Source organism: Glycine soja, chromosome 11, assembly GCF_004193775.1.
Source record: "Glycine soja cultivar W05 chromosome 11, ASM419377v2, whole genome shotgun sequence".
In the NCBI taxonomy this organism is placed as follows: Eukaryota; Viridiplantae; Streptophyta; class Magnoliopsida; order Fabales; family Fabaceae; genus Glycine; species Glycine soja.
The window spans coordinates 813,505-839,516 of record NC_041012.1 but is presented as its reverse complement, the minus strand read 5'-3'; the positions used below and the strand labels follow the sequence as shown (position 1 = coordinate 839,516).

General features: G+C 33.0%; 3 protein-coding genes across 4 annotated transcripts; all 3 read right to left on the bottom strand.

Moving 5' to 3' along the window:
- Positions 1-1,087: 1,087 nt before the first annotated feature.
- Positions 1,088-4,466, bottom strand: LOC114374283 (ADP-ribosylation factor-like). 2 transcript variants are annotated; one of them, XM_028331908.1, is made up of 8 exons: positions 4,248-4,462; positions 4,065-4,137; positions 3,891-3,981; positions 3,168-3,283; positions 2,930-2,989; positions 2,778-2,843; positions 1,438-1,634; positions 1,088-1,356 (listed from the first exon to the last, which is right to left on the bottom strand). In XM_028331908.1, exons 2-7 carry the CDS (start codon positions 4,119-4,121, stop codon positions 1,443-1,445), a joined length of 582 nt encoding a protein of 193 aa, XP_028187709.1. In that variant the 5' UTR covers positions 4,122-4,137; positions 4,248-4,462; the 3' UTR covers positions 1,088-1,356; positions 1,438-1,442. The 2 variants fall into 2 exon arrangements, with proteins under 2 accessions (XP_028187709.1, XP_028187710.1); XM_028331909.1 differs by lacking the exons at positions 1,088-1,356; positions 1,438-1,634 and adding an exon at positions 1,690-1,994 and having other exon boundaries at positions 4,248-4,466.
- Positions 4,467-6,309: 1,843 nt separating this feature from the next.
- On the bottom strand, positions 6,310-19,464 carry LOC114376017 (protein EXPORTIN 1A-like). The gene is made up of 32 exons (XM_028333915.1): positions 19,186-19,464; positions 18,634-18,750; positions 17,853-17,945; positions 17,693-17,764; positions 17,320-17,427; positions 17,164-17,246; positions 16,256-16,394; positions 16,112-16,180; positions 15,959-16,033; positions 15,747-15,809; positions 15,605-15,649; positions 15,134-15,241; positions 14,854-14,949; positions 13,872-14,066; positions 13,646-13,705; positions 13,071-13,181; positions 12,397-12,494; positions 12,201-12,309; positions 11,516-11,581; positions 11,294-11,392; positions 11,116-11,196; positions 10,896-10,985; positions 9,581-9,666; positions 9,384-9,464; positions 9,119-9,301; positions 8,867-8,933; positions 8,399-8,509; positions 8,151-8,258; positions 7,807-7,944; positions 7,588-7,725; positions 7,400-7,504; positions 6,310-6,924 (listed from the first exon to the last, which is right to left on the bottom strand). The coding sequence occupies exons 1-32, from the start codon at positions 19,282-19,284 to the stop codon at positions 6,802-6,804; spliced, it is 3,216 nt and encodes a 1,071-aa protein (XP_028189716.1). The 5' UTR covers positions 19,285-19,464; the 3' UTR covers positions 6,310-6,801.
- Positions 19,465-21,221: 1,757 nt separating this feature from the next.
- Positions 21,222-25,314, bottom strand: LOC114374433 (pentatricopeptide repeat-containing protein At1g52640, mitochondrial-like). Its single transcript, XM_028332069.1, has 3 exons — positions 25,092-25,314; positions 24,720-24,795; positions 21,222-24,131 (listed from the first exon to the last, which is right to left on the bottom strand). The coding sequence occupies exon 3, from the start codon at positions 23,950-23,952 to the stop codon at positions 22,381-22,383; it is 1,572 nt and encodes a 523-aa protein (XP_028187870.1). The 5' UTR covers positions 23,953-24,131; positions 24,720-24,795; positions 25,092-25,314; the 3' UTR covers positions 21,222-22,380.
- Between the last annotated feature and the right edge of the window lie 698 nt (positions 25,315-26,012).

Below are 26,012 nucleotides of genomic sequence, written 5' to 3'. Positions count from 1 at the left end.
TCAGGAAAAAGACTAAGATTCTTTTATGAAGTTATTTTTAAAAAATAAAAAATTATTTTGGTATTCTAAAAATACACTAAATGTTATTAAATTGATTCCTACACCCCAAAAAAAATGATTCACTATAATAAATACATCAAAATGATTCCTTAGCATTAGGTGACTAAACTAATGGATTCATTATTAGAGGACTAAATTATTGATACCTATATCTTTCGGTGGCCAAATTATACGTTTTTGGTAGGTGGCCGACAAAACTAAGAAAAAAAAAAAGTCCAGAAGGAGGCGAATCCAGTACAGAGAAGTTGAAACCAGTGTGGCCTGGTACTTGTATGCAAAAATAATTTTAGATTTACTTTCAACCAAGAATTAATTTTAAAGTAGTATTGCATAAAAAATATTATTTATTTAAAAAAATAATTTTAAATTAAGGAAACTTGAATTCTTTTACTTATGGCAATTGTAAATGACAATTCATGATACTTGATATTTATTTGGTAATTTAATACTAAAAAGCTTATTCAATTTAAGGACAATATTATAAAAGTAACGTTACCTTTAATCTGATTTAAATTTGCCCTTTGATAGATTATCCCTAAATAAAATCTTTCCTTTCGTTTTTATCCTTATCAAATAGCCTAAAAAGTAAAATATTATTTTACTTTCTACTCTTACTTTTCTTTTACTTTGTTTCCTTTTCCTTTTTTTTTTTTTTTTTTTTTTTAAGAATCCTTTTACATTCTTTCCTTCATAAACGAAACATAACTTTCTTAACAATTAACATTGAGAAGTCAAGTTCGACGACTTGAATTATTGTCATAAAAAAAATTGCAAAATCAGTATAAGTATTATATCTTAACCTTTCACGTCAGTAGAACCTTATCTAAAGCCGGACCATAAAACTAATGTATTAGATTAGTAAATATTTGTATAAGAACATATCTTGTAGGAAAAATCACTTTGGAAGAGATAATGATACCATTTGATAACTTCACAAGCTTAATTTATATGACATCAAATAACCGCCATTGTTTGGGACGCTACAGCCACGCACAATAAAGGGAAAAAAAGAGCAGGATAGGGTAAATCATGAGAAAATGAACCAAAAGATACATATTCACAATCAGGGGCATCAATATACCAATAGAATTCGTGAGTCTCAAATTCATTTTCATTCATCATGCCCAAACTTCTATACACTGCAAAGTCATATCTAAGCACCTTGAAAGTCAAAGCATCTATATAATTCATCAGCTGTAGAGGTAACGAAATGTAACTCAAAAAATTTGATTACTTTTTTACAACATCCTTGAATGAAACTGGCCAAACCCTGCACGTTCCTCAATGACAAAATACCTGCATTATACAATACCCATAATTATGGAAAGATAAACATGAAGGTAACTCATGAACATCGAACAGTAAGATAGTTCAAACCTAGATTAGAAGGATGAGGTTCCTATTGAAGAGTATCCAGCAGCTTTTCTTTCCTTCAGTGTTGAAGCCAACCAGTCCAGGCCCTCATAAAGACCATCTCCCTTGAGTGCACAAGTGCCATGTATGTGCCATTTTCTATTCTTTAGATCAAAGAGACCTAGTCCTTCACATACTTCCATTGGCGTCATCGCCCCTCTCTACAAAAGAAAAAGGAAATATCAACAATTATAACCAAACTAGAGCACAAGGCAAACCTCAGATTGTTTGTGGAGATTATTTTTTCAAGAGGAAAAGTCTGTTATATTACAGGATATTAATAATTAATAACTTTATATAGCACATAATAAACCAGCAGAGAACAAAACAATTCCAAAAGTTCATATTTGCCACCTGCTAGGTACACATTTCTTGCAAAAACATTTTATCAATTCCAGAAGTTAACTTCAGCTATCAACTTGGTACATATCTAGCAAAATATTTCCAACCTGATCATTCCCCATTAAACGATCAATCTGTGTAGGTTAATAATTCGTGACTGTGCAGGGGCAAACACAAGCCTGCAATTTATCCAATTATCATTATCCTCTCATAATAGAGGAAGAAGAACAAAAATGGCTCCATATACTAATCCAAAACATGTTGAATTCTATACCATTATATGAGATGAAACTAGAAGTGTTGGTTATATGTGAATGGCACAAATTTGTCTAAATCTTTCATTAAGGAATACCGATATCAATTGGCATTAAGGAGAAGACAGGTTGGGTGGACAGAGTCAGACGCTTTGAAGAATGGTTCTGGAGGGCTATTTGGAGTATGGATGAAGAGAAGAAGGCTTTAAGACCTTATGGTTTACTTCTGGTTATCTTTAGAGTTGTTGTCTTATGTCTCAACAGATGGAGTTTTACTTTTTCCATTTGCTGAAATTTAATCATGAAGAACAGGACCAGCATGGACCATATTTCTGACCAGTTGTTCTAAAGAGGCTTTGATACCATAATCCTAAGAGTTCTATGATCCTAAAAACTAATGTTGTTAAGTGCAAACTAACCCATGAAAAGTTTTATATTCTAACACAAGATTTAAAATAGCAGTAATAACAATTCAGAGACATTCTAACTAATTTCATATGATTTTCATTATTTCAATGAATTGAGTAATATAAAACCAAAATGTAATATGTATCATATCCAAATTTCTGACATCCTCTTGGTATATTCAGTAAACAATGTCAACCAATTACATGTTTTGACTCCTATGTGATCTCCAGTCACAGAGATAACCTTAATGTCAGGTCATCCAATTAAGAGAACACAGATAAAAAAGTAGCAAACACATACCAGGTCTTGTTTGTTGGCAAACACCAAGATGACACTATTGAGCATAAATGGGTCATTTATGATTGTCTGCAAGTAATCCATGAACCAATTCAAATTTTGTTTAGAATAACACACACACAAACAGATATATGAAAGTGAATTTGATGTTATACCTGAAATTCCTGCTTTGCTTTACCTATTCTCTCACGATCCAAGCTATCAACAACATAAATCTGCATAAATGCACACATCAACAAATATATCAACCTTGCTACCTTGTGCCTGTAGACCTTTCTTTCCAGCCTACTGGACTGATTAATGATATGGAGAAAGAAGGAACTTTTCGAAAAACAACAAGCTCAGCATAACTTTTCTTTCACCGAGATAAAAGGCATGAAAACTAATTCTCACCAGGCCATCTGTGTTGTTAAAATAGTGCCTCCAAAGTGGCCTTAGTTTCTCTTGTCCTCCAACATCCCAAACTGTGAAAATAACATTTTTATACTGAACTTTCTCCACATTGAAACCTGCAAGGCAATATAAATTTATAAACATAGAGAAACAATATGTAGACTCATTTGCAGGCCAAAACTAACAAGCCAGGTCAATACCATATAGACACTTAATAACTATCACTAAAAAACTATTAACATGCTCATCTTTAGAGTTTCACACAAAAATTTGAAAGTGCAGAGCACTTCTGAGCCACGCTAGTCTTGTGACTTTTAGTTCTAACTTTAGTTTCACTAAATTGGTTGAAACTCGAAACACGGTTGCATGTATATGTTTGTGTTAATTCACTTCACCGAAAACCATTGCTAGTACATATTTTTCCCTGTCAATCAAGAGGGGAAATTCTCTTTTCATCACAAGAAACTTATTCCTACAAAAGCCAGCTTACCATAAGAAGGCTTCAAGAGTCATTACAAAGTCAACAAAACAAATATACAAGTCTGCTAATCCTCGAATTTATGCAATGAAAGAAACAAAAACCAAGCAGAAAACATCTTTTGGTTCTCCAGACAGAATAACTTAATTCGTGTTGTCACATGAATGAAGTTGAAAGATGAACAAATATGTTTAAGGATTTTGCACTTTTAAATGAAGACTTAATAAAAAAAAAATAAGACCCACCAATTGTAGGAACAGTGGATAAAACTTCTCCAATGTGAAGCTTGTAAAGTATAGTTGTTTTGCCAGCAGCATCAAGACCAAGCATCACAACCTGAACAAACAGATCAAGGAAATAATAAAATTAATAATAATTGAGTGTAAAAATTAACATTTAACAATCAAGCAGAAAGTTACCCTCATCTCGGTGTTGCCAAAGAAGGTGTCAAATAGCTTCCGAAAAGCTTGACCCATGCCGGTGCCGGTGTCTCTGAGTATCAGACAATTGGAAGATAAAAAATTTGGATTTTGCAAATTGAGCTGAGAATGAAAGAATGAATGAATGAGAGAGATTCTGTCAACTTTGAACAATCAACCAACCTTTGCCTTTTGGCTTCTTCCTTCCTTCCAAGAACTTTCTTCTCCCGGTGTAAGCACCAACAAACAAAAAACAAACAATACTTTGAATTGAATTGAAAGTAGGGTGTTTTGGGTCGGTTTTGACCAAATTCAAAGATTTAACCTACTCAACTTTAATTTGTTGGATCTCACAATTTTTTTTCTAAACTCAACCCAGTGAACCATTTGATTCGGTTCGCACCAACCAGTTACATGTATAAATTTGATTTGTTTAAAACTTCTATTTTAGTGTAATACTCAATCAAAATTATTTCCTACAAACTAATTGTTTACAATAAACTTTGCTAAGATGAGATTTACTACAACCTAGATTTTTTGTGCAACTAGATTTACTAAAATAAATAAATAAAATATGACATTAATATTATAAACATGACACAAAAAATAAACATGAAAAAAGGTAAAATAAATAATAATATACCAAAAGTAATACCAAGTTCTAATACTTGTAGCTCCAGTCCCAACCAATATTTATAATATTTAATGTCAAACCAAGCAACTCAAAAAATTTGATTGATTTTAGTCCATTCAATTTTAACCTAAATATATAAAAGATTCAACTACCTTGAGATGATCAGTTTAAATCAATTCAGGTTTGTGAGTAACTCGTAATCCTTTAAAATTTGAAACAAACACAATAATACACTAAAGCTACAAAAAAATCGTATAATATTACACATTTTTAATTTATACTACCATATATCACATAGACGGAGGATTTACCCTCATGACAGTAATTCTATTCCATCAGCTCAAATAGATTGACTATAATGAAAGATATTCGAGGTTAATACTAAAAGATTTTATATTATTTAGTTATTATAAGGGTGTTTGTTTCACTAAGTTTTCTTACATTCTAAGAAATATTATTTCTAAGAATATAAAATGAAAATTCATTTTTGGATATCTTTAAAAAAAGTTTTTTTACATTTTAATATTTTTGAAAATAATTTAAAGTAATTTAAATAAACAAAAAAGTTACATGTGTATTAGATAATAAGAAAAACGTTTGTTTCACATATTACACTATTTATGAACAATGCAAAACTATGGAGAACTCAAATTCCGGAGATATGGAGATGAAAGTTGAGAATTCATTCTCTAATTCACATGAAACTTTTTTTATTTAAACTATTTTAAATTTTAAAAATTATTCCAGCCATGTTATATTCATGGGAACAACAATCCTAAAAGAAAATTTCATAAAACAAACGTCCCCTTACAATTAACATGATTTTAAATAAATTTTTAAATGTTTAATTTTATATAGATTTTAAAACGATAATTAATTTTATAAGTAAATTATTTAATTTGAAGATCAATTTTTTTACTCATTGGAATAATAACTAGATAGGGAAAAAATTCAATAAAGCTATCCCTTAACTAAATGGTGCTTTCATGCCGATCTCTCAACATAATAGAAATATCATCATAAAAAAGATACATTCCTCCACGCATGCCAGATGTCCAACTTTTGCTCGTAAGAAAATCTATTGTTCCTCCGCTTCCCTATCCACCACAATGCTGAAGCAAAAAGAAATACATGATTAAAGTAATTGAAGTTAGGCCTAGAAAGAAATTGCGGTTGAACCCAAGTTTCTTTTGCATGGGAGCATTCCTTCAAACAGGCGTGTCTTCTTGCACACCATAAAAATCAAGCAAGACCTCCGTTATATGGTTCGAGAAGTTATAGCCCTCAAACAGTGTACGACACTGACAAGAGGCTTGGCATGCAATTGAATTAGCGTGGTGACAAAGAAACAGTGAAATTCGTCGGCAAAGAATCATGCATCAAGAATCAAACTAGAATACGAAATTTCTCTGGTATTTGCAATTTTCTAGGTTGGTGATCAACGATTGGTACTTAGCTGCACAGCCACAACGGCTCATTAATCAATAAAGGACTAGAAATGCAAGCCTCATACTCTACATGGCACATGGCAAATACTTGATTGCTGGAACGCAAGAAAAATAGGTAGTAAAATAAAACTTTACTTTCGATAGAGAGGACGGGGGCGCGAGATCAACAATAACACCATGAAAAACATACATTAATGCAATCATGGTACATCAATCCCCCTAAAATTAATTGGTGAAAAAAATACAAAATATCAAACAAGGGTTTTTCTGCACAAACTGCCAGAGGTTAGGAGTTCTCACACCTAAGGAGTCATCAATACTTGGAATTAGTCATCCATCTTGTGATTCTATCGAAAACTGCCTTGATGAATCCCTCACAAATTACTATTATCATCCTAAATCAGCAACTGAATAATCTACACGCACCAATAGACAAGGCAGTATTGCCAACCACCCAAACCTCTGAAATCAGGGAACCTATGCCAAACCAGTCCCAACATGATATATTGGGAAAAGCAGGAAAACTAAATTTTAAAGAGGAAAATGCTGCATGTGTTCTCAAACCATCTGGTATTTGATTGAATCAAGGCGCTTGTGACACAAGTCAAAATGCCCTTGGTGTAATGTGCTTACGCCCATATTGTATAGCCTATATCTATGAGTCAACCATTTCATCTTGCAACTCGCTCGGGGCAACAAGTCCTGGAATAGAAAGCATTCTTTGTCTTTCCCTCTCTCTCTGAGCTGCAGCCTCTTCAGCATAAAGATCTTTGTTATCCTGCGGTGGGGGGGGGGGGGGGTGGGGGGGTGGTACAATTAACAAACCATAGGTGCTGAAATAAACTAAAAATATAAATTCCAACACATCATGCTACAGAGCGAAGCAAATCAAAGTAACAAGCGGTCATGAATACATGGGACTACATTCAGGAATTAGAATACCAGGAATGTTGTGGAATCAACAAAGCTACTACTTTTTGAACACAACTTATTTTTCAGGTCATTCACCAAACTATGAGTGCTTTTGTCCAAGTAAAGGATTTTTTTGACAATATAAGCTGTTTTTCCTTTAATAAGAAATGCTTTCCAAAAAAGAAAAAGTTTCTCAGAGAAGCCAAACTGGCACAAGGTTCTAAAAGCCAGGAAAAAAAAAACCCAAAACTTGCAGAAAATTTAAACAATTAGCATATGTACCAGCTAGTTAGCGCAAACAAGATGCAACGTTCTATTGGCACTACTACATAAAGCATTACCTGAGCTGAAAATTCTTTGGACTGTACAAGAAAATCTCGTATATGAGTTTTAAATGTGGGGAGGTCATTTGTGGACTCCAAAAGTCCATTAACAAATTGAGTAACCTGCAAATTTTTTTAAATTAGTCATCGATTTAGGCAAAGAGGAGAGGGGGGAGGTTATATATTAGTTGTTTCTCCTCAATTACCTCGGAAGCAGTCATGTTGGGAAATGAAGTGCTTAAAAGGTTTATAGTAAACTCGCGTACAAAAGCTGCATTACTTGGGTATGGATACGGATTTGTAGCAGCATCCCAAAGAGGCTCGGTTAGGGCACCAGTTTCTGCCTGAAAAACGCCAGACTCTTTCATTATAGTGATTTCTCACTGATTAATAAAACAAATAAAAGCATGATTTTGAAACAGTACCAGACAGAACAAATGTTGAAGCACCAAGACATGAAATTTGAACCCAGGCTTATGAAAAGTGTCCGTCAGAACAGCAAATATCTCTTGCTCAATTGTCAAAAAGTATGTTCGATAAAACTGATTACAGAACTCTGATGCCTGTTTAATGTTACAAATAGACATTCAACCAACAAGAAAAAAATTAATAGAGATTTTTTTTTTTTGATCAGCAAAAAATTAATAGAGATAAATGAGGGAAAACTTGAGGGAGGATCAGAATCCTCCAAAACAAGAAAAACTATGGGAAAGAAACTTTGAAGGTCAACAGTGAGAGTTATGAACAAAATAATATACAAAGACCACACCTGAAACTTCTTCAACATCTCCAACAACAGGTTCAGCCCAGTTTCAGCAATATTCCTTTCTGTATGCCGAAACGCCCATATTATTGAATCCATAACAAGCTTCAGTTGCTGAAACAGATTACAAACCACATCAGGCACAGGCTACATAAACTATATTGGAAGAGCAGTCACAGTCAATATTAGGTAAAATCAAATAAACTGCCATGCAGTTGGTTTAGCATAGGCGGACTGCGAGCAAGAAACACAACCTGACTTGACAAGCAGATCAAAGCAGGGAAACAATGAGTAGCTATAGCACGCAGTAAAGAGAAGAACTTTAGCCGATGCTCTGGATAATCTTCAAAATTTTTTGTAATCATCTGTGTAACAGAATAAAAGAATAGATACAAATCAGTTGATATCTAGTTGCAAATATTCAATAATCATACAATACACCGACAAAATTGATAGAAGATAACTGATGATTAGTCAAAAACAGAAGTTCAAAATGGTTTCAGACCAGTTTCTGTAAATTTAAATTTCGATTAACAGAAACCACAAAGTTAGTCTACATTTTCCAAAAACAAGGCATGTAAATTTGTAAAAGCAAATTATTCAAAAACAAAAAGGAAGTGAATGAGGGTTGGGAAAGCTGGAAGTCAATCTAAGGGTCATTATCAGAATGATGATTGACTATAGCATTCGCATCCTAGCCAAATGACGTACTATACAATTACCTCCAGTGTACACTGGAATACAGCTTCAAATATTTGTGGGACATCTTCAACCATGGCAGCTTTATATCTGCAAAGTATACGAAAGAGAAATATGAGTGATATAGCAAACATTTAGCATACTCTTCCCACAAACTATTTTTGGCCAAGGGTTGGATCAGATACTAAAGGAGAAATATAAATGTAGAATTTTGAGTGCTAAAGCTCCATACATTAATTAATAAAAATAAGCAAAACTGAGAATAATTGACATACTTGTTTACAATTGTGGCAAAAAGTGACAAAACCTCTGATTCCCTCGCATCAGGCACATTCCTGGCATAATCTCCTAGAACAGGATCCATCATTGGTGGCACAAATTGTTTTCCAATTTGTGGTTGATCTTCAGCCTTGTCCAAGAATGTCTCAACTAGTTTAAGTGTTTCTCTCTTAACCGAACTGCATCAAGAACAACACTATCAAGGTACTAAAAACAGTAATCTGGTTAGTACAAAACCAATGTAATATCATTTAATCTAACCGTAGAAGTTTCACATAGGATGTTCTAGATGCAAAAGGTCCCCCTTCTGCAATACTTTTTGATATAAGCTCACTATACATTCTGTTGCAAGTAAAACATATACTATTTAATACTTACTGGGGGAAAAGAATCTAATCCAATGTAAACAAGTATCTATGCCAAAACAATATAGAGAGGTTTCAGTTAACAAAATATACCTGTACACATTCAACATGTCCAAAAAGATCAATGTGATTTGTGGCAGGAAATATGTTCCTAAAGATGATGCAACACTCGTATTCGTCTGCAATTTAGAAGAGACTTAAATCACAAATTTATTATCATGAATTTGGGGGGAAAACAAACAAACTACAGACCTTGGACTTGACTACGGACATAATGGTTATAGATGTAAAATATAACTATTCACATGTCTTCACCTAAAAGCTTGAGCTTTTGGAATAATTAGCTCAGATGTGGTATTAGAAGCCGCCTACATAACCAAGCCGTCAAGAGTTCAATCCTCCCTTCCCCATTATAGTAAAAAATTGAAATTCAACAAAAGGTAAGAGAGCTTGTGCATTGTCCATGCTTCAAGAATCAAGGCCAAAGGGCTCTTGCATGAAGGGACACATTAGAGATATAATATAAAACCATTAATGTGTCTTCACATTGAAGCTCGGAAGAAACCTAACATAAACAAAGGTGTTCAAACCTTTTGGCCTAATGATCAACAATTGGCATGGTATAATCTTCTAGCATACTGATTCATAAAGTTCAGTAACAAAGTCATTTGATGTATTTTTTTTATGCAAGTTAATTGGGAAGGAAGGTTGCCCTATTTCAAGGTCAGGTTAAGCCAAGCCACAAGTTTCACCAAAGGCTTAGGGCAGCAGTACTTATAAGAACCTATGCACAAAGGCAAGAAACAGAAGGAATTAAAACAAAAAAACTTATGTTGAACTGCCAATCATGCAAACATGAAGCTAAAAGAGTCAAAACTTCTATTCTGTTCATTTACCAATAATGGAAGGAAAAACAAATAACATAAAAAACATTTCATCCCTTGACAAAGAGTAAGATTAAACAACAAATTAATCAAAGAACTTAGTAAAGATGACAAGAAAGAATGTGTATTCTCAGTTTCAAAAAGGTTTCCAAGCGCATAAAAAAAATATACTCCCTTTGGTCTCAAATATAAGAAAAAAAAAAAAACTTACACTTGTTAAGAAAGTAGTTTTTTTTATAGGAAGAAGGTTGGTTAGAATCACTTAATTATACCAATTTCATTTAAAAGATAAACTCTTTTCCTAAATTACCCTTCCTTGATGGTTGATATCAAGAATAAAAGAGTGTCATTGGAAACAAAACTCAATTAAATGAAGGGCATTTTAGGAATGATCTCATTAAATAAGGCAAACTTAGTTGAGATTTGCTTATATTTGAGACCAATATAAAAGGTTTTGTTTTTGCTTATATTCAAGACTGGAGGGAGTATAGCAGAGTCACACAAAAATTACTATGAAGTTATACCTGCAATATATTAAGCACATTTCGGATTACATCTTGATCCTTCAGAAAATCAGCATTTTGATGTGCCTTCCCTATAATTTCCATCCATCTCTGCAGAAGAAAATGAGTAGGATCTCTGGCATTATAACACTTGGCTTCCAAAAAAAAATTGTGAACTCATGTAGATTATAACATTAAAGAGATAAAGGAAATAGTGCAGCTTCTCAAGCAAACAGATAACCTGGTTTGGGAGCACCATCAACTTTTGAAGATATTCATCTCTCTTCTGGGCATCAGACTCTGCTTGAATCATGTTACCAACCTAGAATATTATAATATCACTTAAAAATATGCAAATACAAATATAGACACATCATAAGGCTAAAATTATCAATCAACTTAAGAGAAAAAATGGATACAGATTCATAGAACGTGTGTATTTGATGGGGTTCAAGATCAGCAATTGTATTTGGAAGGCCAGATAGAAGTTCAGAAACAAATGGCTCATTTTCTCCAACCTGACACAACAATGGTCATGATTATTATTATTATGTATTTCATCAGATAGCAAGTACTGAACTCATACGGAAGAAAAAAACTAGACTCTGCTTTTGGGAGATGCAAAAGGAATGAAATGTTACCTGGGTGATTACAAATTTACGCTTGCACTTCTGGACTATTTTCAGAAATGTGTCGCAGGCCATATCCTAAAATAAGTTAAACATGAACAAAATTATGCGTGAATGAATTCCCAAGGGCAAAAACTAGATGAAGGGCAATAACACAAATAGTCTACAAGGCATATATGGATTAAAATAAAATACAGTATCACACCTTGAGTTGGATTGTCTATACACTAATAATATAATCAATTTATAAAAGAAAACAGAGAATCGGAGACTAACTTTATATTAAAACTAAAGAATCTAATACTGATTTTTAAGCAACTTCATATTTGTTTCTTGAAGATGGTTTATATACATTACTAACTGTCCTATTGACAGTTTAGGGTAGAAAAATTAGAGGGAACATATTAAATGCGTGTATTGTTTTCTAGTTATTTAAACACGGAACACTTCTCTATTAGGGTCTATGACTCTGGGACAGCAAGTTTGGTTGCATTTTGAATATTCTGTGTGATTTAGTATTGCTCTTCTCAGATATATCAATTGATGTTCTATCAATCTCAACTTAAATTCATTTTGACATAAACAAAGCTCATAACATTAAACAAGGACAGCCTAGGTTTGTTCTAACAAGTCATGCAAATATCATCAAAGATAACAGACATCTGACGACTGACATATATCAAGGAAAAAACAAAACCTGAACCCCAGGATGTGACTCATGCATAAACTCAAACAATTTGTTCACAACAGTTTTTAGAAACTTCCAATGAGCTCTTAAAAACCGGGGATACTGCCCCACAACATACCTGCCAACAGAAGCAACCATGCATTATTCAAAAAAAGGAAAAAACACCATTTAACATAGAGTAAATGAATACACAAGCATTCCTTACATGATATTACTTGCAATAACAGCTTTGTTATCTTTTCCCTTTGTGATTTCACATAGATTTAATAAATCACGAATCACCATAACCAAAAATCTATTTTCCTGCCACAAAACAAGATGTGAGTTATAACTGTTTAAAAGAATCAACAAGAAAAACACATATGTTAGCCCATTGGGCCTGCCTTCCAGGCTTGCATCTCTTGTGTTGCATTTCACCCAGAACCCTTTCTCCCAGTTGTACAACTCTGTTTCTTCTCTATCAAGGGAGGTTCTTGCCTCCTTTGTTGCTCTATGTTCTGTTCTTACCAAACCATCATATATGTGACCCTATGCATTCTTTTTCAGCCATACTGTGACTTTTATTATATTCTTTGGTCTTTCTGTTGTATTCACTTTCTGTTATTTTTGTTCATAATTAATATAACATATAGAATAAACCAATATGCTAATAATATTTATACAACATTTACAAAATAATTAATGCAATAAAAAAATTAAATTTTTACAGAATTTTAAATGATATTATTATATTATTAGTTATTTATACTATCATTTTATATTTTTTGTAGGATCTTATGATCCTACTACGTGGCATGATCTTTTAACCCTCTCCCAATCTTAGTAGGATCTTTCTTACAACATTGGGCAGAACAATGCATATTGGGTTGTTGACAGTACCTGTTCTTCCACCATGGAACCAGATATAGATCCTATAGCCCAGCATAGTGTGTTCAAATTGTTCCATGTCCAGTCCTCACCACTAAGTTGTTTACTTAACTTTCTCAGCATCTGCACATTATAACACAAGAGTCCACTGCATCAAGGTGTGATATATATGGAGGTACTAAAATGCAACAATTTCTTAATTGTCAGTCAGTATATCATATCACCCTAAATGAAAATAACATTTCCATACAACATAGGTAAATCCTTGGGTTAATGAAGTTCAGCTTTGTATTGAGGTTTGAACATAAGACCTCGTGCAAACAACCCAACCCCACCCCCCCCCCCCCCCAACCACTAGGCCAACCCTAGTGGGTTTTAAAGTTCAGCTTATTAATATTATCTTTCAAGCAACACCTAACATAATTTGACATCCTGATTATACCCTTGGAAAAAAAGAAAAAACCAGTTCATATTTGGAAAAAATAAAAGATATCAACTTCCCCATAATAAAGTTTGAAATAGATAAGACGGAATATTTTATCTCCCTTAAAAAATAGAATAGATCCACTGCTTTCTAATTCACATACCTGCTTTTCAGTATCATCATGGTCAAGATGTGACAAGTAAATAAGAGTCTCCCTCATAATCTGTACAATTGATTGAACTTTGATTAATTAGAAAATATGATGACAGAAATCTCTCAAATTTATTAGTTTATCATCTAATAAAATACAGGGAATGAGGCTTCAAAATATTTTGTATATCTATGTGTAGAAATTTAAGTATGGCAAAGGTCAAATTTCACCTTAATACCTTGTATTGAACAAGAACATCATTGTCTTTCATTGTTTCACGAACTATATTACCATTTTCATCTTCAACTATGAGAACCTCTTCTGGTTTAGCCATACGACAGATCATAAGCATTCTCAACTTTGACATGGGACTGGCATAAAGCTGTCGGCGCTGAAGAAGCTGTGAACCAATGCCATCAATCATACCGGGCACCTGCTTGCCATTGAGAAACATACCATCACTTTAACCATTCGTAGAAAGATGAAAATATTATATCTGAAATCACACGAGAGACATAAGGAAACTATTGGAAATTTAAAATTGAACAAAAATACACCTTTGAAAATGTTGTAAAAACTTCAGAACAATATTATCAATTAAAAAACGTATATTCGAAAACAATGGGTTTTGGTTAGAGACCAACTGATCTAAACTATATCTTGTAAATAAATATCTTAGATCACATAACATGAAGACTGTAGTAGGAATACCCTGTGTAAGTGCAACTTAAAGAAAAAATCAAATAAAACTTATTGAAGAAAGAGAAAGTAAAAGAGTGAGAAAATAATAAGGAAAAATGGAGGAAGATAGCCCATAGATTTGATTTTATTCATTAGATTACATTTACAGCATTGTACTTTAATTAATTCATTAACAAGTATAATAATATATTATTATTTTTGGGGAAGATGGTGTACAGAAGGAGCAGTATGAAAAACTAAAATGGTTCTCTTAATTTTTTTTCTAGCAGGAATTTATTAAGACTGAAAAAAAAATTAGAGGTAAAGGAGGATAAGAAATCCTCTTTAGAAAGAGAAAAGTATAAAAAAAAACAAATGAGAGATATCAATGTAGTAAACGATGGCCAAAATATGTACCAAGCACACAAAAAGGGCAGTATCCTATTTTGCAAAGTTATTTGTGAGGGAAAAGAGAATCTCCAGCCCTTGATTTTAACAATCAAGACCAAGGTTATGAGCAAACATTAAAGAGACAGCACCTGAAGTCCTATCATATTTGCTGCTGCAGGGTTCTCCAAACTACGTTGTGGCTCAAACAGTTCTGAAACCAAGACATTCCAGTAGTCCAGACAGACCTGATATATTTCACAAAACAAGTACAAATACAGATATTGTACAATTCAGAACACCATGTTAGGACGCTTTGGGGAAGGGGAGAAAGAGAGGTCTATCAGGCTAACTCAAGAATGAAAAACAAGTTTAGCAATCATAACATAAGAAATATGTAAAGGGTATACATATATGTCAATATCATCATACCTTAAAAACCTCAGTATCATCCACATATGAGATATTAATAAGATATTCAAGACCCAATAGCAAAGCAGATATATTCTCTTGAGTGGACTCCAGAATTCGAATGTGAACCTGCATAAACAGAAGGGTATCCCCACACCACTATTAGTGTTAATAGAGACTTGAAGCTCATCAAGCACACTGAAAAACGATATGGGCAAAAAGCAGAGGAGGAAGAAGTGCTACACAGATTAAGAAAAAAAAAGGAAGAAAATTTAGGCACAACAATTCAAGATACAGAAAGGTGGGTCCATTCTCAAATGTGCAACAGACATGATATGATACACAAAGCATAAAAAATACCCAAACAAGGCCACATTCTTTCACCTGGTCTCATTACATTTCATGAATATAAACCTGCCTTGTAATCAGACAAAAAACTGAGAAAATAAACCAGCCTTGTAATCAGACAAAAAACTGAGAAAATAAACCTGCCTTGTAAAATGAGGTGAAGAACAGTGCCAAATTCTGTATAAATGCCTAAACAAGGAAAAAACTGTCAGATAGATGCTTCACAAGTAATTTATAATTTAGTAGTAAATCAGGCTTCTTGCTTTGCCAAATTACAGAGACTTACTTGTTCCTCACTTGAACCATGTGAATATGCCTCAGGTATATTAGTAGTGGGCGGAAGTATGGTCTGCATTAAACATTACATTATCCCAAAATCAATCAAAGAAATTATCGCATAATCAAAAAATAGAACAAATGGATACAGGAATATGATAAAGCAAATGAACAAAATACAATGTTGAACAGAATGTAAAGTTATTCAAAATTCAAACACACCTGTAACTGACCCATGAATATATTATACATCTTAATATGGGCATCATAGTAATTTCCAAATTGAAGTGCTGCCACCTGTGAACATAAAAAGTAAATAATAATGATCATGAAAGTTTCAAGTAAAAGCATAAGGACTGAGACGATGGAGCATACCTCAGTTAAACATTGCAAAGTCAGGTTCCGATATGCAGGAATTGGGAAAAATTTTAGCAGTGTCTCGAGCTGTAATAAAAATACAACCAAAAGATTTCAGAATTCCTCCAAGGCAGTGTTACTTAAGCAGAAAACCACACCTACCAATGGTGATTCAAATATATAGCCCAAAGGAATCCATGATAGGAAGGCATGCAATGTAGACAGTGTTGCACATATGAGCTCAGTCCGTTGGGACACTGATAGCACATATAAGCACAACTCATGAACGAGCTGAAATTCACTGTAAACAACCACAGATAATTCTTAGCAATATATAGGCACTCCCTAATAACTTGTTAAATAAACAACTAGAACCTGAAAATCAATAATTGATATCCAGCATTTAGACACCAGTTTCAGCTATAAAGAAAGATAAAGAAGATTGTCATCCCCTGTAAAAGAGATATATGCCTTGATAAATGTAATTCTTTTTTTATAGAAATTGGCCCAATAGTGAGAAACCTTTGAAGGTTTACACACATAGGCCGAAGAGGGTAATAGAGTCCATTCAGAATTAGTGTTGGAGTGCTTTGTGAGTGAGAATTGAGTTAGTAAGAGGAGTGAGAAACAGTGAGTGAAATCTGTTATAAGAGAAAGGGCACTGGTTGTATTTTTTTTCGGGGGGAGGGGGGATATGAAATTGGGAGTCTAGAGATTCATCTCTGACTTTGGGGAGCTTGCTCTCATTTTCCCTATGTGTTTTTTCTGTTATTTTCCCTTCTTTTACAATACCTATCATTTTCCTATATAGTTTAGATGAGCTTCTGATCAATATATATGATCTGTAACAGAAGCTCATCAGTCTTTTGCATTTCCTATACATTTCAGTTTAGAATTCTCCCTTTTTCAATTAATTTAATACCCCCTTCCCATGGTCAGGGCTACCTCAATGGTATGTCCTCCCTTGAACCAGAATGCAAGATCTCCAAAGTAAAAGAAAGAGAAATGAAATAGCACCCAAAAAAATTGTGTTGGAAGTATTTTTTATAAACAAAGTCATTAACTGTTACCTATTCAATGAGTGTTTAAGCTCTTTTATCTTCTGCTGAGTCATCTCTCCTCTTGAAAAATCAAAAACCTCTTCACTCAAGAGCTGAAAGAACATTTTTGTAATGTTACTCATTGATTAAAGGAACAAATTTAGATAGAAATAAGGATAAAGTTACCTTCAATATTGCCATACAATTCTCACAAATTGTTTCACTAGTTTTAGCCGCTGAAACAAGGTCAGGAATGAAGCTTCTCCATCTTACTGGCCATTCATGCTTCAAAATCTGTGCATGCAGATTTTATTTTGAGAACAAATTCATATGTAGGCAAATAAACATCAAAAGAATGCACTAAAATATTACAACAGATTTATAAAATGGCAGAAGAAACATACATATCCATTAGAAAAACAGAGGAAAACTACAGAAAATGTATCAATTTCATCTAGATAAATAATACAACTGGTTGAGAATATTATGAAAAATCAATTTCAGAAATATTAGGTAAGTACAGCATTATAATATTAGGTATGTACAGTATTATTTTTACCTGAACTAATATAATATTGAGTTTGTTGACATACAACCGATCTGTTCGAAATGAGGCCTCATTGCCAGAAAGCTATGCAAAAAAAAGGGTCAATAACAAGACAAAAGATGCAGAAGGACTATAAGAATCAACAAAAAAACAAATCAAGTGTGGCTGATACCTGTACAATAACATCAGAGATGAAATTTTTCATTCCATCTCGCTGGTCAACAGGTAATGCATTCCATCTGTATTTAATTACACCTTCTAGAACCTGTATAACTTGATTAGTATTAAAGTGACAAAGTGGATAACTTGTTTGACGCCTAACAATTTCCAAAGACACTAAACTGCAAACCAGTCAAATGCAGGAGTTAAGATGAAAAACCAACAAAGTAAACAAACACACACACACACACACACCAAAAGAGAAATACACAAGTAAAAGAGTCAATAGTTCTATCCAGCAAAACAACACCAAAAGATTAGTTTCTATGAGCTTTCATGGCAAAACTAGAATATACAGGTTGAGATTTTCAGCAAATATAATAATCTAGATTCAAGCCCTCTGGGAATGGAATTTTGGCTACAAATACTCCCCCTCAAATATTGATTAGTTTTAACTTAAACACCTAACTATATGTCTTTTAAAGTAATCATGCTTCTTGGATTTCAATTGTCCTCAATATAGTAAACAATGGATCAGGTTCCTTTATAAAACAAAGGAAATCAGTCCTGAATATTCATTCGGCATCACCATATAATTTACAGCACTATGTTCCTGGATTTCAATTGCAGAACAATTCGGTTGAGAGTTGACTCCATGATATGATATAATACTCTAAACTCTCAAAAAATTCCATTCACTTCTTAGAACAGGACAATGTTTTACGTGTTACAGATGAAAAATAATCGGCATTAGCTATTTACCCCACATGTAGAAGATCAACAAACAAACTAACCTGCAAGGCAAAGAACTTGGTATTTAGGCTTTGAGTGTTCTGCAAAATATGCATGACTTGAAGCCACGTGTCAGGATTATTTTTCAAATCGCGCAAAATCTGATCGGCAGCAGTTCTCTGCATTATTAAAATATAAACAAATGATTACTTAAAAACACAAAAAAAAAAAAACGAGCATGCAATGCAAGCATAAAAAAATAGCATGTTTTCTACATTGACAATACTACCAAGACTTTTTTATTTCCCGAGTTTGCTACCTTAGTGAACCAAGTCAGTGTTTCGAGAAAGTATTTATAATGATGAAAGGCGAAAACAATTTCACAGTGAAAAAATTAGCTCCGTATAGCTCGGAGAGTAGTAAACCCTAACTGAGCAAGTTAGTTCCGTACGGTTAAACTGTTTTGACGCATTGGGAGAGACGAAAAGGCAGTGAAAGAGTAGAAGTTTCGAGAAGCATAATGGTGAAGCAGAAAGAGGCGAATTATGGAGAATGTTGAATCGGGAAGGAAAAAGCGAAAAGAGAAAGAGTGAGAAAGGGAAAGGAGGCGCGACCTGTTCCTTGGATCCGGTGCCATAGAAGGCAGCGACAGTGGCATCGAGTAAAGGCACATCAATGGGTTGGCTCAAATCTCTGAGCTTCTCGGCGGCCATGGGAGTGATAAACCCTAGAATCTCAGAGAAGAGATTGTTGCGAAAGAAAGATTTGATTTGATTTGATTAGTGATTAGAGGGAGGAAGCCAAAGAAGGAGGGAGGGAGAGGGAGTTTGGACTTCGTAAGTTATATATAGAGAGAGAACACACATGACAGCTTGAATTTGAAGCAGACTTGCAAATTTCGGGAATTTTTATTAATTCATTATTCCTTTTTCTATCACCCGCTTTTTTGGGCGGCCATTTCTTCAAGACTCTGTACCCCATGGCCAGCGCAACCTTATTAACCATTGGGTTATGTAATAGTTTGGGCGAATTTAATTAAATTGTGTAATAGCTTTGGTGGACTGAATTAGTTAGTGTGTGTTTAATTTGTATTTTTAATTCTGTTTTCATTTTTTTTTCACTTTTTAAACTGTTTTTGTTCTTGAAAGATTAGAATTTTGAAAATTTTCAAAAAATTAAAATTTTAAAAATATGTTTTATTTGATTTCTTGTTTTTTGTTTTTAGAAAATAAAAACATTGAAAATTTATGATATAATAATTTTTTATCTTTTTTGTATTTTTAAATTTATTTAAAATTATATTTATTATCATCTCATTTTTATTTTACCTAAAATGAGGTTTCTGTTTTTAACTGAAACTTAAATTTTATTATTTTTATTTTCTGGTTATTTTCTATTTTCATTTTCACTAAAAATATTTTCAAAAATTCAACCGAACACATTTTTATATCATTTTCTATTTTTAGTGAAAATAAAAACAGAAACAAAGACAAAACAAACACCCCTTAACATTTGAGGCAAATTGAGTTGAACTGCTTGAAATTGTAAATTTTTCACATTTTTTAATCTCAGGTTACAATTCAGTTTGGTTGAAGCAGTTTAAAATTGAACTATGAAACAGTTATGTTCAATTTCTTTTAACAACCCTACGACGGCTAATATAAATGTTCAGCTTTTGCTTTTTAAATACAAAATTTAAAATAAAATGTATTAATTAAAATAATTTAAAATATTTTTAACTTAATGTTTACAATAGGAATAGTTTGATTTTACTTTTTAATTATAAAAAAAAAGTCATACTAAAGACAATAGTTAAGGTCAATAAATAAAAAAAATATTGACAAATCTGCATTGAAAATTATAAAAAAGGTGTACTTTTGTAATAAAAGCTTTCCATTTTTTATTTCTTAATCAATGTTTTTAGGATATTGATTAACATTTTCTTATAAAAGTAATTCATTCAATTTCTTAATTTTTCTTGAAAGACTAAAATGTTAATATCATTATTATTACTAGTGAAAAACAAGCACCACGTGTATATCCCTGTACATCTTTTAGTAACTTTGTTAAAATGAAAATCAAAAAAGAAATGTATTAGTAAAAAAGAAAATATAAGTAACAATTACTTAAATGAATATTTATTACATAAGTACTTAGCTAAATATTTTTTGATAATTAAAGAAAATAAAAGTTAAACTATTTTCATATAAATAATAGGTTAAATTACTCATTTTGTCCTTATAATTTTATAATTCTTATTTTTTTAGTTTCTATAATTTAAAAGTGATCTTTTTAGTCCCTATAATTTACATTTTAATTTTGTCCTTGTAATTTAAAAATATTTTTTTTAGTCCTTATAGTTTCTTATTTTTTTAATTCCTATAATATTCAAATTAAGAATTAAAATGTAAACTATAAAAACTAAAAAGAAATTAAAATGTAATCAAACCACTTTACTATGGGAACTAAAAAGGCAAGAACTGACTAAATGAGTAATCTAATTCACGAATAAATGAAAAGCCATTTCAGTAATCCTCCTAGGGTCAAATAATTTGTAAATAAGCTCATTCAAAAACATACCCCAAGTTCAATATCGTATTAAGAGAGAAGACAAACCACCATGTGTGATGCTAGTAACAGCAAGAATCCATGAAGTAAAACATGAGACGTTTTTATTATGTGAAAGACAATTGAAGGTTTTCAGCACGCTACATTAAACAGAATGGCCAAATGGTACAGTTCTGAATTTCTGATAAAATTATCGCGCATTGACTTCAATTAATCAACCTCTGTATTCCATCAAATCAATCTGCTCATTCATTGTTACTGTCGATGTAACGACTTGAAGCGACGGTGACCCTTTCGAAGAACGTGAAGAAAACGTAGAGACTGAATTCAAATTTAACCAATAATGCCAACAATTTGGCTCCAATTCATCCAAAGTCCAACAGCAATGAGAAAACTTAAAGTTAATAGAATAATGTTAATTGTACACTTATGGTCAACGTGAAAAATAAGACCATATCATTTTTGGTTTCTTCTCTTTTAACCCCAAACCTTTGATGTCTGACTGCCTTAGTGTAAGGATGAAACCTTACAAATGCCTGCTATTGAGGTTAAAGGAATCTTTGTATCATGTAAGTTCTTTCGTTGGTGTGCAGATGCACTTGCCAAGTTTCCCAAACCTTTTTTGGGTTTACGATTTCATCAGGAATAACTTCAATTCTCCAATATGAACAGAAACAGGTTGCCAACTTGGTGTGCACTCTTCACAATACGATTCGATTCACGATTTGAATCCCAATTCAACTACCATGGTTGAGACAACTTTACCTGTTTTATGTTTAAATAAATGAAACAAAGCAGTCACTTCTATACTGATTATAATCAAAACCCATCTGTGGCAATGATAGGTGTCTACGAAATGAAATTTGTCGGAGGCATGCCACTCAAACAATACTGCAGCCTGTAGGACAAGATATATATCCTGTAAGAAATGACTCCCCAGGCTATAAAACTTGTAACCTGAACCAGCATGGCCATCATTTCTTCACGATACAGAAACTGAGCTGCTCCATGAAAATTTTCCAGAGGTTTAAACTTTAGATTACCTTCCATCTGAAATATGTCATACAGGCTACATCAAAGAATTATAATAATATTCAGCACCTTAAAATGCGTCAATTAAAACCATAGCCCACAGATATAGCATCTTCTTTATGTGCTTTGCTGAAATGAAATGGTTGCCTCCACATATTTGTCAAAATAGCTTAATGGGAAAGTATTACGAGAAACAAATAGTCACTTCCTCAGTCACTTTCTATGTCCATCTCATCGCGTCTCAAAGTATTATGAGTTGTTCTATTGCCAATCATAATATTTGCCAATTCTTGAATTGCATAGGAAGTGCTTTGCCTCATTTTAGCAGCCAGTATTTCAATGTGATCTAAAAACCCTAAACCCAAGAGCTGATTCCTCAGCATCTCAACAGTAGTAACATATGGTGGTATTCCTTCATCAATCATCATTTCAAAATACTTACATGCCTCCTCTAGCTTTCCCTTCTTCTTACAAAAACCATGGATCATGACAGAATATGTTGAGACAGAAGGATAAAACTTTTTGTCCCCCATGTTCCCCCAAACTTTAGTTACCTTATCAAACCTTCCTATCCTAATCAGCAATTTGAGCACCATGTTATAGGTATGGCGATCAGGAAGACAGTTGTCTTTTTCCATTCTAAACATTAACCTTATGGCTCTATTGACCTCACAATGATCACAATGGTAAGCTTGTATTGCATTATAACTCCAAGTGTCGGGTCTTACTCCTCTTGAAATCATTTCATCCAACAACAGATAAGCTTCTTCCACATGTTCATTCTTACAAAGTCGTTTTATAATACAATTGTATGTAAATACATTAGGCAAAATGTTGTACCTTCTCATTTTATCAAGAACCCTGAGAGCTGATTGCACATCATCTGCATCACAGTATGAGTGAATGAATATTGAATAAGTAAAAGCATCTGGCTCAACTCTTTTTGACAACATATCATGAAAAATAGTTTTAGCTTCATCCACACAACCTCCTTTGCAAAGAGCTTGTAACAAATTATTATATGCAAGCAAATCCACTGGACATCCTTGTTCAAGCATTGCTTGAAACAGCTCATGGGCTTTCTCTGAATCACCAATATCACCCCATCCACTTATCAAAATGCTGTAAGTTTTAGCAGTTAACAAGAAACGATTCTTAGCTTGATCAAAAAATTGTTGAGCCTGCTTGACGTGCTTCGTTTTGCATAAAATGAACAAAAGCTTATCAAAATCGTTAATAGTTGGCTTAATTCCAAACTCATCCATTCTATTGAAAGACTGAATTGCACCATCGGGTAAATTAGCTTGGCTATATGCCCTGAAAATGAGCCAGAAAATTTCACTGTTGATTTCATAATGACAAGACCCTCTCATTTCTATGAGAAAATCCCAGAGTATGGCAAATTGTTTACAACTTCCCAAAATTTCCACCAAAATGTGGAAGCTCATAACACTGTGCTGAAAACCTGGAATTGATTTAGCCCAAAGAAAGAACCTGTGGGCTGAGAAGCCGAGATTATTGCACCTCTTCAACACCTGGTCAACCAAATTTGTAGATATTTGTGCTGAAAATGGATTGAGAGAAAGTTCTAGATCATGGTGAGGGTATCGGTGATCACTGAGTAGACGAGATATCTCATTCACAAGGTCAGGTAATAATGGCCCTGAGACTTGTGGGGTTGGGAAAGAGTGGAAGTGATGGTAGCTGGGCTTGTGTTGGACAAGAGTGCAAAAGAAAGAGGGTAAGATTTTATACTTGGAAAAGAGTGACTGAAAAGCCATTTTGCACAATGTGATAATAAGGGAGATTAATTCCAGCACCAGGAAGGATTCAACTTCGTTAAGGCACCTTCAATCGAACATTTTCCATTGCTCAAAATCTGGGCTTCTAAAGATGTGAAAGTCATGGATGTACACGTTATATGTGCTAGTGCCATAGCACACACAACTTGTTTTCTTTCCTGTTTAGACATCAAAGTAAAATACATTTTATTGTATATTAGCTATCACATAACAAATAAGTTTTTACCTATATTCAACATCTAAAACACAAATGCCAGACATGGCACTTAGCAGTATTTGTGAGGCTTTAATTATCAATAACTTGAAGAAAATAAATAAGATTCTAGTAGAAGTCGTACAACATTGAAAAAACAAGTATCAAGCCTCAATATTAGGGAGCTGTCAGATGGGTCAGCCACACGGCCCAGGACCATGTGAGCTAGGGGTAAGGGAAAAAAAACCCATAGGGCCAAGTAGCCCATGTGCCAGCCCATTATAAGAAACACAAATTCATTCACAAAACAACAAGCGAGAAAGAGAGAGGATCCAGTCTAAAATATTTTCTTAGTAGCATACATCAAACTGCTGAAAATTAACGTAAATCAAATTCTCATTAATTGAAATGGTTTTCAGCTTACAAAAAGCAAGCTAGTGGCTCTACTCTGTGCTTAACGAGTGCATTAAGAGGAAAAATAGGCTTCTTGCTGCACACCAATTATAACATTTATCCAGTTCAACAGCATTTGACTTTTGATATGAAAACTTACAGAGAGTAAATCTTGCTCAAAGGGCCATCTTGCAATTAATCAATGCTTATAGGAGCTCAAGTAGCTTCATTTTCACCTGTAAGCATACAAAGCAACCATTTAATCCAACATTGACATAATGATAAACTAATAGATCTGTACAAAGCTGAATCCCAATGACATGCTTTGTCCAGGTCTAACAGAGTACAAATTCAGTGCTATTTTTCCTGCTGGCTACCTATTTGCATATTTCAAATATATAGAATAAAGTGACTAGTCCTTAATGCCATATTTGTAATATCCAAACCAAATATCTCTACAGCCCTATCCTCAAAATTTAGATCCAACTATGATGTATATTTTTAACAGACAAATGTTAAAAATAAAACTCACAATGATTCAGTCTTCAATCCTCAAATGCTTTTGCTTTGGAAAAGAATGAGATTAGGTTAAAGCAAGAGGGTGGGAAAATGAATGGGGCGGGTCGTAATCGTCTGAATCGCAGACTATATCGTTCACAACACAGGCCGTTGTTGAATCGATCATAGCGAGAGGGTTCATGGATTCATTAAAGTCTGAGAGTGAGTGGCCACGCACGCCACCACGAGACGAGGAATTTTCTTACTTCATCCAGCAAATCTGATATATACCATTTTTTTTAATTTATTATGTAAAACTTATATTATTTTTTAACATAATTAACTTTTTAGTTTACTTGATTAGATTGCTAGATTAATAACACAAAAATTACATGTTAAAAATATAGATTGTTAATCTATATAAATTATACCTAAGAATATTGGATGAGAGTTAAGAAAACAATTTGTCCCACAAAAAATGCTACCCACTTCATTTATCAAGTGGAATTTATTAAATCCTGTTTCTTAATTATTTCTCTTTTACAACGCTTAAACCAGCTAAATGTGTATTTAATTTGTGTAATACTATTTTATTATTTATTATTTTAAAAAGAATATGTTTTGAAAAAATGGTCTTTGTATCTTTTTAAAAAAAACTATCCTTATTATTTTTTTTAATCTTTATATTTATTTTTTATTATAATTCCTATAGTATTTTAATTTTTTTTCCTTCAAATTTTTGACAGAGTCAAATAAATAACTTATGTATTATAAAGAAAAAATCAAACTAAATCTTTATAATTGTTTTGACCACAATTACGGTAATTACAACTAAAACTATCTATTGTTATTGTTATCATATTGTAGGTGACAATTATTATATTGGTTATATTGGTGGTAAGGGGTAAAAGATGTAATTGTGATAGTTGTTTGACGATTTCAATCTAAATTAAAT

What these genes read in the sequence shown, in the direction of transcription:
- LOC114374283 (XM_028331908.1), bottom strand. Translation starts at nt 4,121, where the DNA reads ATGGGTCAAGCTTTTCGGAAGCTATTTGACACCTTCTTTGGCAACACC. An exon ending in ATCCACTGTTCCTACAATTG is followed by an intron (nt 3,284 to 3,890) that starts GTGGGTCTTATT and finishes ATTGCCTTGCAG; the next exon opens with GTTTCAATGTGGAGAAAGTT. An exon ending in AAGCAAAGCAGGAATTTCAG is followed by an intron (nt 2,844 to 2,929) that starts GTATAACATCAA and finishes GATTACTTGCAG; the next exon opens with ACAATCATAAATGACCCATT.
- LOC114374433 (XM_028332069.1), bottom strand. Translation starts at nt 23,952, where the DNA reads ATGGCTTTTCAGTCACTCTTTTCCAAGTATAAAATCTTACCCTCTTTC.
- LOC114376017 (XM_028333915.1), bottom strand. Translation starts at nt 19,284, where the DNA reads ATGGCCGCCGAGAAGCTCAGAGATTTGAGCCAACCCATTGATGTGCCT. An exon ending in CTTAAACACTCATTGAATAG is followed by an intron (nt 16,395 to 17,163) that starts GTAACAGTTAAT and finishes GGTTGTTTACAG; the next exon opens with TGAATTTCAGCTCGTTCATG. An exon ending in TTTGCCACAATTGTAAACAA is followed by an intron (nt 8,934 to 9,118) that starts GTATGTCAATTA and finishes TATACTTTGCAG; the next exon opens with ATATAAAGCTGCCATGGTTG.